At 37.9% G+C, this 17,020-nt stretch overlaps 1 protein-coding gene across 1 annotated transcript; it reads left to right on the top strand.

The window, feature by feature from the left end:
- Positions 1 to 3,298: 3,298 nt before the first annotated feature.
- On the top strand, positions 3,299 to 16,244 carry LOC140333338 (syndecan-4-like). The gene is made up of 5 exons (XM_072414927.1): positions 3,299 to 3,459; positions 12,043 to 12,181; positions 12,972 to 13,012; positions 13,664 to 13,856; positions 14,535 to 16,244. The coding sequence occupies exons 1-5, from the start codon at positions 3,400 to 3,402 to the stop codon at positions 14,681 to 14,683; spliced, it is 582 nt and encodes a 193-aa protein (XP_072271028.1). The 5' UTR covers positions 3,299 to 3,399; the 3' UTR covers positions 14,684 to 16,244.
- Positions 16,245 to 17,020: the final 776 nt, after the last annotated feature.

The raw sequence follows: 17,020 nt of genomic DNA on the forward strand, positions 1-17,020 counted from the left end.
AGCAACTATTATCTTTACTGTTTCTAGAGAATTGGTGAAAACAGGATGAAAATCAAACTCACATTTTTTCTAACTATCCAGCACAGTTTTTAGCTTCTTGAAAAAATGAAACAATAGCTCAACTTAATTCCACTACCTTTGAAGTTGGTAGGTTTTGTCACGCTTGGGGTGACAGGGCCACTAGGGGGCGCTACAGCTTGCACAGGAATGGTGCGAGCCGTCAGAAGAGCCAAGGCACAGAGTCTACACAGTAACCAGGTCCTCTCCAGAGTCTCTAGTGGTGAGGATGTTTGCTGCAGGTTACTGCCAGGTTGCGGTCCTTGGGCAAAGCAGGGTGGGCAGAAGGATACATGGTACCAATTCACTAAGCGGAAGAATAGTCAAGTAAAGCCGGGTTCAAGGCAGACAGCAAGCAAGAGTGGTCAGATCACAAGCCAGGGGTCAAATACCAAGGATCCAGGAAATAGACAACATTGACACAGGGGCCACTGGGGACATAGGGAATCCAGGAAACAATGGAAGCAACAGGAGGCACAGGTTACACAGGAACAACCCCCATTGCTGTTCAGTGTTCTCCTGATGATGAACATCAACATTTGCCAAAGTGAAACAGGCCTTCGGTTGCTTAGAACTTTCCCTGGGTTACATGTCTTGCAATTGGAGTTATCCATGATGGTTGACCACCTATTATCAGGGTAACAATAGTCTTGAATTTCTTCCATGTGTTCACAGTTTTAGTGGCTGTGATTGTTGAGTTATGGTAAAAGATAACTCAAGTAAAATAAAAATGTTTTGTTCACTTAAAAAGAGTAGGTTACGGTTAGTTCTTTCATTATTCTCTTTTCCATCAGTCCCTTTGAAAGCCTTTTTACACTGATAATGTGTTGTGGTAACTTGGGTTAGTATACCTAGAACAAATGTGCTTCTACGCATTTCCAGAATGAAGCAGGGGTACCTCCTATTATTTTGTCCAGGTGTGAATGGCTTCTTCTTGTCTTCAGTATTTATCTATTGATCTTGCCATTTTGTCAACTTTATATCTTGGAGTGACAACATTCCCTGGGAAGCTTAGCTGGAGCAGCAACAAGGCCAATGTAACAAGGCCAATTTTTACTGGACAGTCCAGTAAAGTACCAGCCAGGTGGGAGCCCTAATTGTTGACCAAGAACATGCTAATACATACAGCTTTATAGTCAGTGGCATTATGGGACGTTGATGTCATCAATGAAAAATATAGATGCACATGTATAATGTGGGTGTACAAAGTAGAGGAAGCTAAGGAGAGCAAGATTATTATTATTATTATTATTATTAATAATAATAATAAACAGGATCTATATGGCGCCAATATATTACACAGCGCTGTACATTAAATAGGGGTTGCAAAAGATACAGACAGTGACACAGGAGGAGGAAAGGACCCTGCCCCGAAGAGGCTAAAGAGAGGACATGGAGGTTCTGATAATGGGCACCAGGAAAAGGCGAAACTTCTGTGGAGGGGACAAAGATGAGGGTTCTGATTGTGCTCAAGAAGAAAATGTAAATGTCTACAGAGTTGACACAAAGTTCTGATGATGGTCACCAGAAGAGGGTGGATGTCCACAAAGAGGATACAGGGATGATGGTCACTTGAAGAGGGTAAATGTCCATAGAGGGGACACAGGGGTTCTGATGATGGTTGCCAGAAGAGGGTGAAAGGCCATAGAGGGGCACAGATGGGGTTGCTGATAATAACGAAAAACCTTCTGTTCCTCTTGCTAATGCCGAGGGAATGAAAGAGACATACAAATCCATGGAGGTCATTTTGAAATTGATTACCAAATACAGAACACAAGTGGAACGTTTGTGGTGACCTGAAGGTGGTGGCACCCCTTCTTGGCCTGCAATTGGGATATACAAAATATATGTGCTTTCTGTGCCTGTGGAACAGTTGTGATGACAGCAACCATTACAAAGTGAAAGAATGGCCACCCAGACCTGAACACACTGTTGGCCAGTACAATGTGAAGCATAAATCACTCAGTGATCCACAGAAAGTTTACATTCCGCCACTTCATATTAAACTTGGATTAATGAAAAACATTGTCCTTGCAATGGATCATGATGGTATGAGTTTTCAGTATCTGAAGGACAAGTTTGGAAAATTTATAATAGATGCTAAACTGAAAGCAGGCATTTTTGTTGGTCCTCAAATCCGCAAGTTGATGTGTGATGCCCCATTCAGAGACAAACTTAACCTCCCCCTTAACTTGCTGCTTGGGATTCATTTGTGCTAGTTGCAGAAAACTTTCTGGGTAACCAGCGAGCTGAAAACCATGCTCAACTCGTGAACAACATGCTAACAGCATACCATGAACTTGGCTGCTGAATGTTACTTAAAATTAATTTTTTACATTCCCATCTGGACTTCTTTCCACAAAATTTGGGTGATGTGAGTGATGAACAAGGGGAGAGGTTCCACCAGGACATTTCTGTTATGGAAACAAGATATCAAGGCCGGTGCAACCCGAACATGATGGGCAACTACTGCTGGCAACTACAGCGGAGAGCCACAAACGCAAAGCAAATGCCTGAAACACTTCTGAAGTGTACATGTGTGTTGAACAAGGACTCAGGCGGAGTAGGTGTAATTGTATACATTGTTGCATCATAAAACTACGTTTTGTAATGTTATGGAACTAACGTTGTTATTTGCAAAAGTTAGTTATGTATAGAGATTACATAATAACTGTGGAACGAGAGAATGTAGCTAATCGCGTCTATACGCATAATAAACTTAAGATTCTGACGTCCTAGGCAGAATCGGACTTCAGATTTTGAATCAGCCCACTTGATTTAGTATAGGACACATGGATTAGATCAAGTAGAAGACAATTTTTTTTTTGTGATGCAGTGTAATCGTAACCAGGAAAGGGTGACTCCCCATTCAAGGGATGCAGACAGGGGCTGTAATCTATTCCTACTTAATCCAAAAACATGCAGAAAGTTTTGGTTTTAACTGTACTTGTGATGTCTGTGGTGATTGGCATTGTAGCTGCTTCTCTCATTGTATGTGAAATTCCCTATGACCATTCCCCCTCTGCATACGTGATAAAGTACAGAATGTGAAAACAGCCTTCTACCACAACGTCACAGTTTGGAAACAAAAGGTCTGAGCACGAAAAATTCCTCCAGTGAAATCAAAAGCTCTTATGTCATTTCCCCTTTAAGTGAATGAATCCCTAGACAGGGAAATTCCGGTAAGGGGGGGAGGGTACAGAGGCTGTGTGTGGTGAGGTGGGAGGGGACTGCTTATAAAAAATCCTTTGAAGGTAACTCGTACACAGCATTGTAAAAAGTTTGGTGAAGTGAGCCGTGTGCGGGAAAGTTTCCTTGTGTGGACAAACAACAGCCAGCAAAATGAAGTCATCGGTACTTGCCTTCCTCGCTCTTCTTATCTGCGCCACAGCCGCCGAATCGGTGAGTGAAACAAGCCGTGCTGGGATAGCTCGCGCCTTACCGTCTATAGCTGCTCATGCAGTGGGGTGGGGCGGGTACTTACCTGAGGAGTGGGTTCATGCCTATAATGTAAAAAGTGTATGTGAGTAATTTTCTAAGCTGGGGAGTCATAAAGTGGGGTTACCAGAGCATGGGTTTGAATGATAAATTGTGTGCGTATTTTAAGTTGAAGAAACAAGTATATTGTTTATCTGTAAACCTGTAATGTATGCATCCAGCCTCCACTACATGGTATGGCTCATCTTTGTCTTCATCTGAAAATGGTGATTCACCTTTTATGTTTACATCAGATATGCCTCAGCACTGTGTAATATGTTGGCGCTTTATAAATACAATAATATGGTGTCCTGAGCTTGTAAGCTTCATTATGTGTACAAGGGTCATTGCCCCAGAAGATGTATTGGTCATAGAGCTGTGTTGCTGGAATGTCCAGGCAGGGGAGGCTATATTAATAAAAGCCTGGCTCTCTCCAGAGAGCATGAGGTTAGCGCCCTGACCTGGCCTATTGTTCCAGTGGCATTCCAGCACCTTTTCTCTTGTGGGAGTAATTCCCTTGGTTAATGGGCTGTAAAGAAACTCCCAGTTTTGTCCCATGCTCTACCACAATCCTCTTTCTATGTATGTGTGAAAGGGTTAAATATGATTGTCTTAAAGCACTCCTGTAAACTATAATCAGGTTCTGGTAATGATAAAAATGTTGTCTATAGCAATGGAGGAGCTGTAATTCTTTGTAGGTAATGGTGCCTAATGTCCACGCTTTAAATTAGACTGTCACATATATCGATGTATGGTGTAATACTTTTATTAAAACTTGTTATTAATCTTTTACTGTAGCTTTACAGGCTGCCAATGCTGTTTGGTATAACCATGGGATTTTCATGTTCTGTGATGTAAAATCCCATACAAGCAGCACCTTGTTTATTTTTAGGTTTGCTCCATGACATCATCCCTTGTCATTGGGTTCCATAAGCCACAGGAAGTAGTCACTCATTCTTCCTTCTTGTCCAGATAATATTTTGGCATGGGAAGTGCATTTGCGGTGGCTTTAGAAGATATTTGGATTGGAGATTGGAATTTTTTTTAAGCTTTGACTGCCTTACTAGCAGATGTAGGGTGTGTGTGTGTTTTTTTTTTTTTTTTTTCACCCCTTCCTTAAGAAATATCTACCCAGTCAAGAAGTTATGTAAAACAGTGTTGGATAAATAGGGCAGTAAAGAAGCAGAGGATGTGGAGGGCTCGCTTGTTTTACTTATGGGAGAAACTCAGATTCTGCCAGGAAATTCCTTACTGTAAATGTACAAATGTACAGTCTTGTGTTCTCATAAAGGGAGAGAATTAAAAACCGAGGGAAAGTTCCACCAAAGTTATTTGGCTTTGATGTCTCCACATGTCATGGTACATTAGTGTTGCAACACACGCCCCTCCTTTTGTTGCGTAATGTCACATGAAGACCTTTTTCCTGAATTTTTTTTTTCTCCTTTAGTTTCCTAAAATGGATATCCTTCCTGCTTTGTGATTTCCCAATACATAATGTGTCTAAGTTTCAGTGATGATTCTGCAACTGAGATTTTTCCATTAGGACCCTGCAAAGAGATGTACTTTCTGTGTTTTTTTTTGTTTTTTTTCCCCTCCACATGCCATTATAATGACAATACAGCTACAGAGGCTTGAATTAGTTCAGGGAAAGATCAATATGGAGACTGTACAGTAATGAAGTGATATATAAGGAGAAAAGCAAAAATGTTGGGAATTTTTCATAAAGCAATAGCCAAATGTAACCACATACAACCGGAATCTAGCACACCTTTAAAATCTTGTGGTGACTGTCAAGATTTGCTTGGGTAATATGTGATGATATATTTGCTAAGTACTAGCTGGTAGTGCTCTGTTTCTAGCCATGGCATTCTTTTGTAGTATTCCCCTGCTACTAGCTTTGGGTAGAAACTCCAGGGAGATCATCAACATTGTAGTTTGTCAGCTTAGCTTTGTTTTTATAGTCTTGGCACTTTTTTGGTAGATAAGCTTTGGTCGCCTTTTTAAACCTGGTTTCTGGGGTTTTCTATTATTTGCACCACTATTCTTGTTTTGTCTGTAACAGTTGATAAAATTCAAAATGAATCCCTTTCAAGTGCTTGTTGTGAAACAAATATCCTGGTTGCTAACTTCCACTTGTTTTTAAGGGGTGTGTGTGTGTGTGTATATACACCCTTAAAGCTTTGTATGTAATCGATCACCTGAACCTATACAACTGTGTTCCCTTCACTCATCAACAATTATTTGAGGAAAATTGTTAAATTTTGAACTGTGGCACAATTGTCAGTGTTTAAACGCTTTTGGGTAGGCTGCTCTTTTAGGAAGCAATGAGGTATGGATTCTACAATGGGTTTGACATGTGCTCCTAATAGGGGGAAGGAACATAAATTGGAGCAGTTCAAAACAAAAGTCAGTCCGGCAGTTCAGAAAGACTAAGGTTTATAGATTGAAGCCCCAATACTGTTTTTTGGTTCTGTTCTCCCTAAATTTGCATATAAATGACTCTGCAGTTTTAAGGTAGGAAAGTGTTCCACTTTAAACATAATTTTAGGATTAAATTACCATATTCTCAACACAACTAGTGCAGGCCTTTAGTTTGATTTAGCATTGGCTTTATAATTAATTGGCTGTTTTGAGCACAGTTGACCACCTGTAGCTCTGGTAAGCTACTAGCTATCATGCATTCATGCTCTAGTTATATTATAGTCACATGAATATTGCATCATGTGTACAAGTATCCAAAGCGTTGGGTTGAAGTGGAGTTTTACCATCTAGGGCACAGACAGAAAAAAATGCTAACTGGTTCTGAACCTCCTTTTTTTATATTTTATAAATAAAATGTCCTTTTGGCTAAAGATCAAACTCCTCATATTATAATTCATTGTCCAAACACAGGAGGGGCAGTCGTGTACCTATACACCCTCCCAATGACTAATGATTACTGCATAAGTCAATAATGTGCAGTACTGGCAACAAGTAAGATTTTAATAAAGACATTGGTTGTGTGTTCCTCCTCACTTAGTAATTTTACATGTGCATGACACATCCTTTTGAACACAGAACAGCTGCAGTACTGTTCATCCAGAGCCTATGGTAAATGTTTTGAAGTGCTTCCTGAAGGCCTTTGTTCTCTCTTCACATAGAGTAGTTCTGTATGCGGCACCAATGTTCCAGGTGCCTCTACATGTAAGGTAAACAACGTGTGTGTGTGTGTGTACCTATTATGTGTTCATGCTTCACATCCTGACCACGTCATTCCTTAAGACTATGAAGATTCTTGTTTTTATACACTTGTCAGTATATTTCTTTACTTAACAAGGCTTGACTTTCTGCTTGAACTACATCTTTAAGTTGAAAAATGACTGCATTTTAAAGTGTTACTCCTGCTATAACATTTTTAGTTCTGTATAGAACAAGTCTACAGTGTCAAGTTCTCACACTCCACTTGATTACTTCTCCCTAAAGCTAAACTCTCCTCTCCCCGAACACAAGTTGTATTTCATAAGTAGTAGCAAAGACACTTGTCTGTGTAGAACAATCTTCTGGGGGCTGTATTCACTAATGTTTCAAGTACCTACTGCTTGGGTTTAAAGCTTCTATGTTGTCCCCCCGACTGTTCCTCTTGGGGTTGAAAATCTGCAGCATCAATACACATGGTGTGCGGTCTGTGTTATCATTGGTATAAATTTGCCCTTTTTCGTAATTTGCATGGGATGATGCACTGAATTGGGAACTAACCTGATTTTTGTGTTTAGGTCCTTGGAGTATAATCTTGGTAACTTGCATAAATCCATACAAAGCCAATAAAGTTGACCAAGAAAAAAATTCTACACAACCTAAATTTAGTATATTTAACCCTATGTGCAAAAAGATTTGATTGACCCAGAGACATTTGCAGACTGCATGGCCAGGTTACTCTATTTGTCTTTAGGAAATGCAGCTAGGTGCCATGCCTTAGTCTGACTGGAAATTAAAGTGCATCAGCATAAGGAAAATCTTCAGCCTGCTAACAAATTGTATGTGATTCAGTTGGGTCTGTTAAAATAAATCAAATTCAAAGTTTATAAAGGTATACATCAAGTTTCAGTTTATGCCCTAGAACACAAACTTAAATCGGTCAGGTAATATAAAAATATCATGACAAGTATACCCCCTCTGTTTAGTAGCTTTTCTCCTAAAGGCGTTTAGGCAGATATCTGACTGCCATTCCTAGTTACTCCCTGCCTTTGCTGGTTGGGAGGTGGTCATAGACTAGACATGGTTGGAAGCTCAACTTTAAGATTAGTACTTCTGAAAAAACCTATAGTGAAGAACATTTTTGAGTACAATTGCTGACATCTTCTGAAAATACTAGTTCCTGGCTGTCTTGTTGATCCTTAGCACACGGGACGAGTATGCATATGAAAGTGATGTTTGATCTGCATGCTTGTTTTCTGTTTTGTTTATTATATTTGTATAATATGATATTATTGCACATATGAAAATCCTACATGAGTTACATAAAGTAGCAGGTATCTTATTTCCTTTTGATATGGGGGGGGGGGGTATAATTACCTTAATGAAAGTTTCACAACCTGTTAGACATGTTTTAACTGTTAATATCCTTTTTTAGGTGTGCGTTGTTTCAACAGGTGTTTGTCATGTGTTCTGACTTCATGTATCATTTGCAGGTCTGATTGCTTTACTTGATTGGCTGATTTAGGATTGGAACATATCCTATTCCTGTGAAAACCTAGCGCAAGACAAATGCTATCTTTAGTGTCATTCTGTATATGGCTGCTAATATTTACCAATAGACTAAGGTTAAGTACACACATTATATTTTTGTCGTTGGAAACAATTTTTAAAGATCATTTCGAATCATCTTTCAGTCTTGACATTGATCGAGCACTGTACATAGAGCACCGTTCTGCTCAATAGGGAGGGGAGAGAACGAGGGAGCGGCACCCCACTGTGCTCTCCTCCCCTCATGTTGCATGGAAGTCGTTCGTTCCTCTTCTCTTATTCATGGATCTTTGAACAATGTACAGCCTCTGTATGTGTCAAATTCTCGTCCAGGACATAACATTGTGGCTCGTATCGGCCAAGAATCATCCAACGTGTCTAAAGCCCTATTCCCCTGCATACTCCTAGTTAAGATCAGCTAGATACTAATGTTTAGCTCCTGGTTGAGGTGAGCGAAACTTTGTGAACAAGATTGTTCCTTTTCTACATAATCCCTCGGGGCTTTGTTTATATGAAGATTGGTGCTATTGGTGTGCAAATGACTTGACATTGTAATTGGGAACCTCTGCATAATCCAAGGTCTAAGTAAATAACTGATTTCTTAGTGATATGCACAGTCAATAGTATAGAGGTCAGGCAATGAGAGGATTTAAACTGCAGACATTTATTATGCAGTATTCTACTTGTGTTATTTCCTGTTTTAGAAAAGACCAAACTAGGTGTTGTATGTCCAGTGGTAAATTTAACCCCAAGATGATGGATGAAAGTTCACTGGTTGACGAGCGAAGTTATGCGTATGTTCAAAAAAAAAAAATATTTTTTTTTTTTCCAGTTGTAGTTCGGATTTGGTTTAAATTGCTACTACATTTGCTTAAATCTCCCCATTACTTATTCTGTACATGTATTGTATGGTCAAACAGTATTACCTCAGACCAAATATAGACCTGTATGGTACAGCAGACAAAAAAAATCCTAAAACCCTAAACTATGCAGGGTAAATTGTATAATTATTACTACTTTCACAAGACCCCCCCCCCCTAACAGGATGGAATCTCTCTCCTCCATGAAGTTTGATTAATTCTTAAGAGGCTATTTCCTGTCTATCATACCATAGATTGAGGGTCAGGAGCACGTTTCTGACTTCAGTACTGTGATCTATGTATAACAAAAAGAAAGTCACCACCTACTATTTCTGTTCTCTTGGCAGTTAGGTTAAATGGTTACATTAGGGATCTTGACACCTCTGCCATACTAAGGAAAGGGCGGGAGGGTACTTCTCATATGCAAATAACTATTCAGAGCCTCCTTTCTTTTTCATTAAAACTTAATGTACAACACCTTTCTCTGTCTAGTCCTAAGTCGTTTGCATTTAGTCTTCATGTTCCTGTTTTCTGACTACTTGAGAAAATTAGATTTTGTTTTTGTTATTCCTGTCAAAGAGCAACTAAAGCCAAAAAGTGCTTAAAACAAAAAATAGACTTGCCTTCAATCACACAGAGCAGTCAGATCCATCTGGAGGTCTCTTCCGTTGAGTCCAGGCGTCCGTCTGCAAACCGACGCACCAGGCACTGCCATCTTCATCTCTTCTTCCTACGTCACCTGACCCAGGTGTGAGATCCTGTGACATAGATTGTAAAACATAACTTCCCCCCCCCCCGAAAAGGCTTTCTGCGCATGCCCAAGATGCTAAGGCATGCGAAGGAGCACCCAGGATGCCGGACATAAGTATTCTGGGAGACTTTTCACTTCCATTCATTTTCGATCACCTAGGCAATCGAGAATTAGGGGGCGGTGCTGCTTTTCCATTTTTTCTATTTTACCTCCTTAATCTAAAACTTTTTATGGCGTATGAAAAATACATTTTTATGTTCAGATTTCATTTTTCAATCTGAATGACTGACTGTCGACTGCTAAATGGCAAAACTGACTTGGATCAGCCTGAGAAATACTGTTAAGATGACAGTGGATTGACCAGATTAGGGAAAACTGGACAACTCAATTGTCTTTCTTTTTTTTGAGTCCTTCTCATGTGGGTCCTGTAGTTTGTATTATTTTGCACCCATTTGTTTGTGCTCTTTTTCTGTAATTGCATGGGTGTAATTTTCTATCCTTATTACATTTTATTGCTTGCAAGGATGTGTTAAAAAAAAAAAAAATAATAAAAAATAATCGGCAGCTTGGTTAGTTCATTTGTAGGTAACCAAAGTTGTCCTAACTGTTAGTTGTAGAGGAGTTGCAGTGAGCCCAGATTTTCCCTCTCCCCCCACTTGAATGTTTTGCATACTTCAACTGTGTTTTCAATCAAGTTTGACCAGTAGGATTCCTTGAGAAGAAAAAATTGAAACCCCAGCATTGCAAACCATATAAATAAAGCTAGAGTACATACTTCTGGCATGGGATAGTGTATGATTTGTTAACAAGGAATGAATGCACAGATTTTCAAACAAATCTGTTTCATCTGTAATGTTTCTAACCAATAAAAGGAAATCTAATTTTTATTTCCATATTACCTTTTAATGATGTGTAATGTATAATCCAGAAGAAAATGTAAGAGTCCAGTGTTTAGTTTCCTCTTTGCAGTACTAATATTTTGCACGGTGGTGTCCCAGGGACTGACCTTGTTAGCTGAGTACATTTTATCTTGTGTTCTAGTTAAAAATTATTCATATTGATTAATATATGCCACAGAAAAGGCACTTAGAGTCAGGAAAAAAAAGTAAAACAATTAGACAATGCATATTGCAAGAACACATAGCAAAGCTGCAGATCTGTTAAATGATAACCTTGTTTTTTATTCCATATGAAAAGTTAACTTGTATAATTTATTCTTGTGAATACCTTTTTGTACATATATGTAGCTCTTTCAAGGGCATTATCATATAGGTTATGTTTTAACAGCCTGGCAAGGAACTTTCATTGAGTTTTATGTGTCGGTCTTGCCATTTCGTAACAAACTTCTTTGACCTATTCATGCACAGAAACACTTTTTATACAACTGTTTCTTTGCTTGTATTTCTTCTTGTCCTAACCCTCCTTACATAGTAATGTCCTTTTGTGTCATACTTTTAACATTCTCACCAGCTCGTTGTACCTTTTTTACAGAGAACATATGTTAGGCGTATTCCTGTAAATCAGGTGTGGTTGTAACTTCTATACCAACCTGTTTTTAATTATTGAAATATGTCTCCTTGAGAAAGGAGTGCTGTATATGCTGACAATTTTTAACTATTTTCCTGCCAATCCTAAAGGTATAGGTTCATTTGTATTGTAGAATGGTGTTGTGGTGACTTTATTGGCTTATCAAAATAAATGTGAAAATGTGTAGTGCACATCCCTTCCAGGATGTGCATTTAGTAATATTGGTCTAGTTGAAAATGGTCTATAAATTGATCCAGGCTGAAATTTGCAATGAAGATGGTTGCTATGGATTAGAACTTTGAATTATTGACAGGTTTTATGGGCAGTTACTACATTTTAGATCAACAGGAACTATGGTGTTAATCTCCTTGGATCTTGCTGCTCATTTGATTGTCACTTTAATTTCATATCCGTAAGGGATTATATGCATTTTGATTGGCCCTCACAGTGACTTGAGATAGTCACAGTTTGAGCCACTCCTGTGGTCTTTGTAGTTGGGAATGAGCAACTATAAATATTTTGTAGAACCTTCATGATTAATTTGAGTAGTATTATTCATCTAATGTAAATGTCTGTGATTTCCTGCCATACTACATTAACAATTTACCTGTGTAGCATATATTTATTTATTTTTACCTTCTAATGCAGATAAGAGAAACTGAGACAATGGACCCTAATGGCATGTTTGGTGATCTCATGGAGTCCTCTGGGTCTTTACCTGATGATGAGGATTTGGATGACTATTATGATGACCTAGATTCAGATGATGAAGGCTCTGGCTCTGGAGGTAAAATTTGTCTTAATTTGAAAGGGTTGAAGGGGTGTTCACAAAAAACACAATGTGGTAAAATATAGAACCATCTAAATGGTGGTTTTAGTTAGGTGAAATATACTTGCACAGAATGTATGTTGTGGGTACTTTTATTTGTTTCTATATATTTCTGCTGCCTACAAGACATGTTGAAACAGTTGCCACATAAATGCATAGAAAGATAAACAAGGTGTGGTTAAAAAGACTTGGAAAAACAAGATTTAGTACACTGACGCTTTTGTTCTTTGCAAACATGAAGTCTTCTGAAATGGTTTGGGATATCAATAGCAGTAAGGCTAAATTGTACGTTGCTATCAAGTTAAATGTTAAAACTATACCTCCACTTGTCATTCCACCCTTTTAATAAAGCATATGCTTTTAAAAGGAGGGCAATGTGGGGAGCTACACAAAATGTATGAATTTAGAATGGTTAAAACATTGTGTACAGCTTTCATTGGCCGCCAGCATTACTGCGGAGTTTAGGATATGAGAGAAAAAAATTAGCATTTTCATTTTTATGATTTGGGTAATGGTTATCTTCTTTGAGATTCCCTTAACATACCTTATTGGATATGTGGTGCTTCTACTAGAAAAAGCTACTGAACATGTTTATTAATCCATTTGCCATATGTGGGTTTAACATTGTCCATCTGATTTACTCCTTTTGATCATGATCTGTGTACTTCACTACCCTTTTTGGTTTTATGAACATGCCTTTTGAAATCTATATTGATATTTGATCTCAATCTGCTTTTCCCCTTTGCAGATGAAATGGATGACCTGGAATCAACTCTGGACACACCCACTGTGAGTATTGAATTCAGAATGTAATGCTGTCTCATTCTGATCCTTTCCATAGGGGTTTTGGCACTATTCCCTATGTGCTTTGTGTTTAGGGTTTTTCATTCATAAGCTAGTTTATGTTGCAGAAATTCTTTTGAACATAAAACTAAGCAAAAGATCCAACTAGACTCCCTTTTGAAGATTGGGGGGGGGGGGGGTAAATAGACAACAGCAACAATGAGGGGTATGTATGGGGGATGTAGCTATGTATTGAATCTTCAGTTGAAATTAAGGAAATTAATGCAGCTTTCTCCAGCTAAAAGGAATATTATGAGGCTTGCACAGCTACACTGCTCTTGTATTTCAGCCTACTTGTATTTCAGCCTACCATAGTTAAGGTACAAAGCAAAAAGAATGCAAAATTTGCATTAGCAAAGAAGATATAAAGATGCATGCCCATACTTGGGTTTCCATGGGAAAAGTGGGCTCGTTCCCAGTTTGTGTATGGTTCTTTGTTAATACCATAGTTAAGAACATATGAGTTTCTACTGAGACATCTTGTAGTGGCAGATAAAGCATAATGTGTGCCTTTCCACAGAGCATTTTCTATTATAAACATACTATGTAAGGTGTATTTTAAGTGTAATTATCAAACTTCCCCCCCTTCTTTATCAGCTGCAGACTACTATGGATAACAAAATTCCAGAAGACGACATTCATAATCCAAAGAACGGCATTGATGTTCTCCAAATTGAAAATGACATATTGCCCAAAAAAACGGGCTTGTCTAATGGAGTTGAACCTTCAAATGAAATCTCCATGGCGAGTACTGCTAACGGCTTCTTTAGCAAGACTGAAGTTATAGTTGGTAGGTTATTTATTAACCCTTCCTAATTTTTTGTGTATATAATTATATTTTCAAGGTTTGTTCCTGTTTTGTGTATTAAGACAGTGCTGCCAAATTATTCTGAGCAGTAATATTTTCATTGATTGTAAGGAAGGAACAGCAATTGTGTGTTCTACTTTATATGGGTAATTTCCTTCCAAATACAATAATAGTTGGTGGAGGAAGTGTACAAAGCAAATCTTTGTGTTTGTGACAAATTAAAGTCTACTATTGTCCTCTATGAAGACTGTTATCAAGGAACAAAACAGCCTGTATTGTGGTCTTCAGTTGCCGTGGCTGTTTAGCTGTAAATTTGGTAGTCCTAGAAGCTGACCCTTCTATACAAACGGCTGGATGTGTGATCATTCAAGAGGGGCTGTGGTGGCTGAAGCAGGGGGTGTACTTGCATCACTGCTTTCTCGCTTTATATTCATTAAAATAGGAGTGTACTTGGTACATATCCACATGAAGTAGGCATCTTGTACATGTTTGTTTTGAGAGGGAATGTAGTCCAAGAATGTTTACTCATTTAAAACCTTATCAAAATCAATGTCAGATAATTCTGCTGTTATAAAAGTATACCTTTTACTAGACATTGACACATTTTGTCTATGTATTAAGCTCTTGTGTTTTTTTTTTTTTTTTTTTTTTCTATTACAGCTCTTGTTGCTGGTGCTCTCGTTGGCCTTCTGTTCGCCATCTTTATTATTGTTTTGTTGGTCATGCGCATTAGAAGGCACAAAGGTGACCTCACATATGATACAGTCAAAAAGCCAATTTACAAGAAGGCATCCACAGTTGAGGCATAGATGACTTGCAAAAGCTTTTGACTTGTTAACTTCTCAAAATGCATTATGGACCCAAGAAACACCTTTTGTATAAAAATGCATTCCTATTACTGCTATCAGGAGATTTTGTTTGTTTTGTTGTGTTTTTATTTTTTTTTTATTTTTTTTTTTTTTTAAGAAATCTGTTATCTTACACAGTTACCATATATTGAAACCATGCAAAATAAGCTGTTTTGCTCTCTAAAGCTACAATGGTTGCTAAAGTTTCTGGACTTGTATACTTTCAGATGATGTAAAATGAGAACTTTTTGCAGGGGAGGTTGATAAATTAAGGTACACTACATAAAAAAGATGGACCTCATTATACATAAACACTAATGCACATACTGTATATTTAATTATGTTTCACTGAGACTACACTGCAGTTTATTTCTACGATAAGCAAGTTGTTAAAATGTGTTTGCATTTTTATTCCCTTCACGAAAAGCCTTTCCAACCAAGATTGGAAATTATTTATAATCGCATCTAGGTTTTGGGCTATTGACTGGCCCTTGGAAGCAAGGCCAATTATAGAGATTGGAACTAATGTGATTATGTGTTGTGCATGCTGCTACAGGGGAGGGCCCTGCTTTCTGGGTTGTCGGGAATGACGTCCTAAATTACTTGTGGGAATAACTCAATCCTTCAGGGTGACCCCCCCCCCCCTCCCCCCCCTCTAGTTTTTCTACAGCTCATTGTTGGCAATTTGTGTCAGATTTGTAAAAAATGATGTACCTGCCAATTCCCATTCACACTGATTAGTGTGAAAAAAGTGGGGAAACATGGACTCTGTACCAAAAAAAAAAAAAAAAATTTGTTTTCATATCTTCCCTTTCAAGTGAAACATTTCTCTGAACATCATAATCACTGTTGTAAAAGCAATGTACAAAGCTCTTTTTTTTTTTTTTTTTTTTTTTGTCTGAATGTCTTCATGTTTTGTGTAATTCACTTAGAATGAAGGGTGAGTGTGTGCGAGCATGTAATATGTAATTTCATACAGCAGGCCATTTTTAAGGGGGATGGGAAATGTTAGAATTTTGAAGTTTAATATTTTTGAAGTGAATATTTTTACATTTTATATTCACTGTTAGATTAAATGCGTGTTTATTATTGATCTTGTTTGTCGAAATTTTGTTAAAAATAAAATTCTACTTTAATTTAACTCACCCCTCCCTCAATGTTTTTGCGTGTATGTATATATAAATGTGTATATTTTTATACAAAGGGCATTTTTCTAATTTTGAACCTGTTACCAAAACTATTTTTTGCTGGCAAACTGTGCCATCTCTAGTTGGTGACACGTTTTGATGTTTGCTTTGTGTGCTTCACCATGATAGGTGTGATAGGTTTCCCCTAAATGTCATGTAGGGCATTTGCTAGATTGCATCCCTGCCTTGCAAGTGCTGCCAATTGTTTTTCTTGTGTATGACTGCTCTGTACATCATTCAATTCTTCACTCAGTACATTTTTTTTTTTAACGTTTTGTTTTTTGTATCTGTAAAATATTTTTATGTAGTGACTATTAAATATTTATATTTCACAACTTTTATTGGCTTTTTATTTTTCATTTAATTTTTGCACATTTCTATTAAATTTTAAAGTTGTTTTAAATGACATGTGATTCAATTGTGTGGGGTTCCGCTTAAGATTGTGATGAGGCTCTTGGTAACTTCAGTTTTAGAACATCCTCATTCTGTGATGGCAAAAAACATGGAAAATCCTTCTCAAAATCTTTTTAAAAAGCAATCTCCAAGCCAAATCTTGAAGGGCTTAGGCTGAAATGTTTCAAGGGGTTTCATACACGATGCTGGTAACTTGAATAAAGTGATGATGGCCCATAGTAGCAATGCTTCTGCTGTACTCCCACTGGTTTTAATTTTAACACAATTTGCAAACATTCAAGTTTGGATACCAAAGCACTGTCAGAAGATCTTGATGTGATTGGTGTGGATGAGCACAAGTCAGGAGATGGTTACTAAAAAATGTTAAAGGATTTATCAGCGGTTACCAAGAGGCCTAGGTGTACATGTGACAATACTACAAGTGATTTACAAACTTGGCTTATATGGATAGGTTGCAAGAAAAAACAATCCCCATTTGAAAATCTGGCATGGCTTGAAGGTTTCAGTCCACTGATGGTTACCACACAATTTGACTGAGCTTCAACAGTTCTGTAAGAGTGGGCAAGTATTTGTACCATGTAGATGTGCAAAGATGATAAAGTGTCCCGATAGACTTAGACTAATTAAAGCAAAGGTTGTTGCACAAAATACTGACGTGATGCTCCATCCATTCCTGGGGTGTGTGGGTTGTTTTTTT

The sequence above is a fragment of the Pyxicephalus adspersus genome, chromosome 6, assembly GCF_032062135.1.
Source record: "Pyxicephalus adspersus chromosome 6, UCB_Pads_2.0, whole genome shotgun sequence".
NCBI lineage: Eukaryota > Metazoa > Chordata > Amphibia > Anura > Pyxicephalidae > Pyxicephalus > Pyxicephalus adspersus.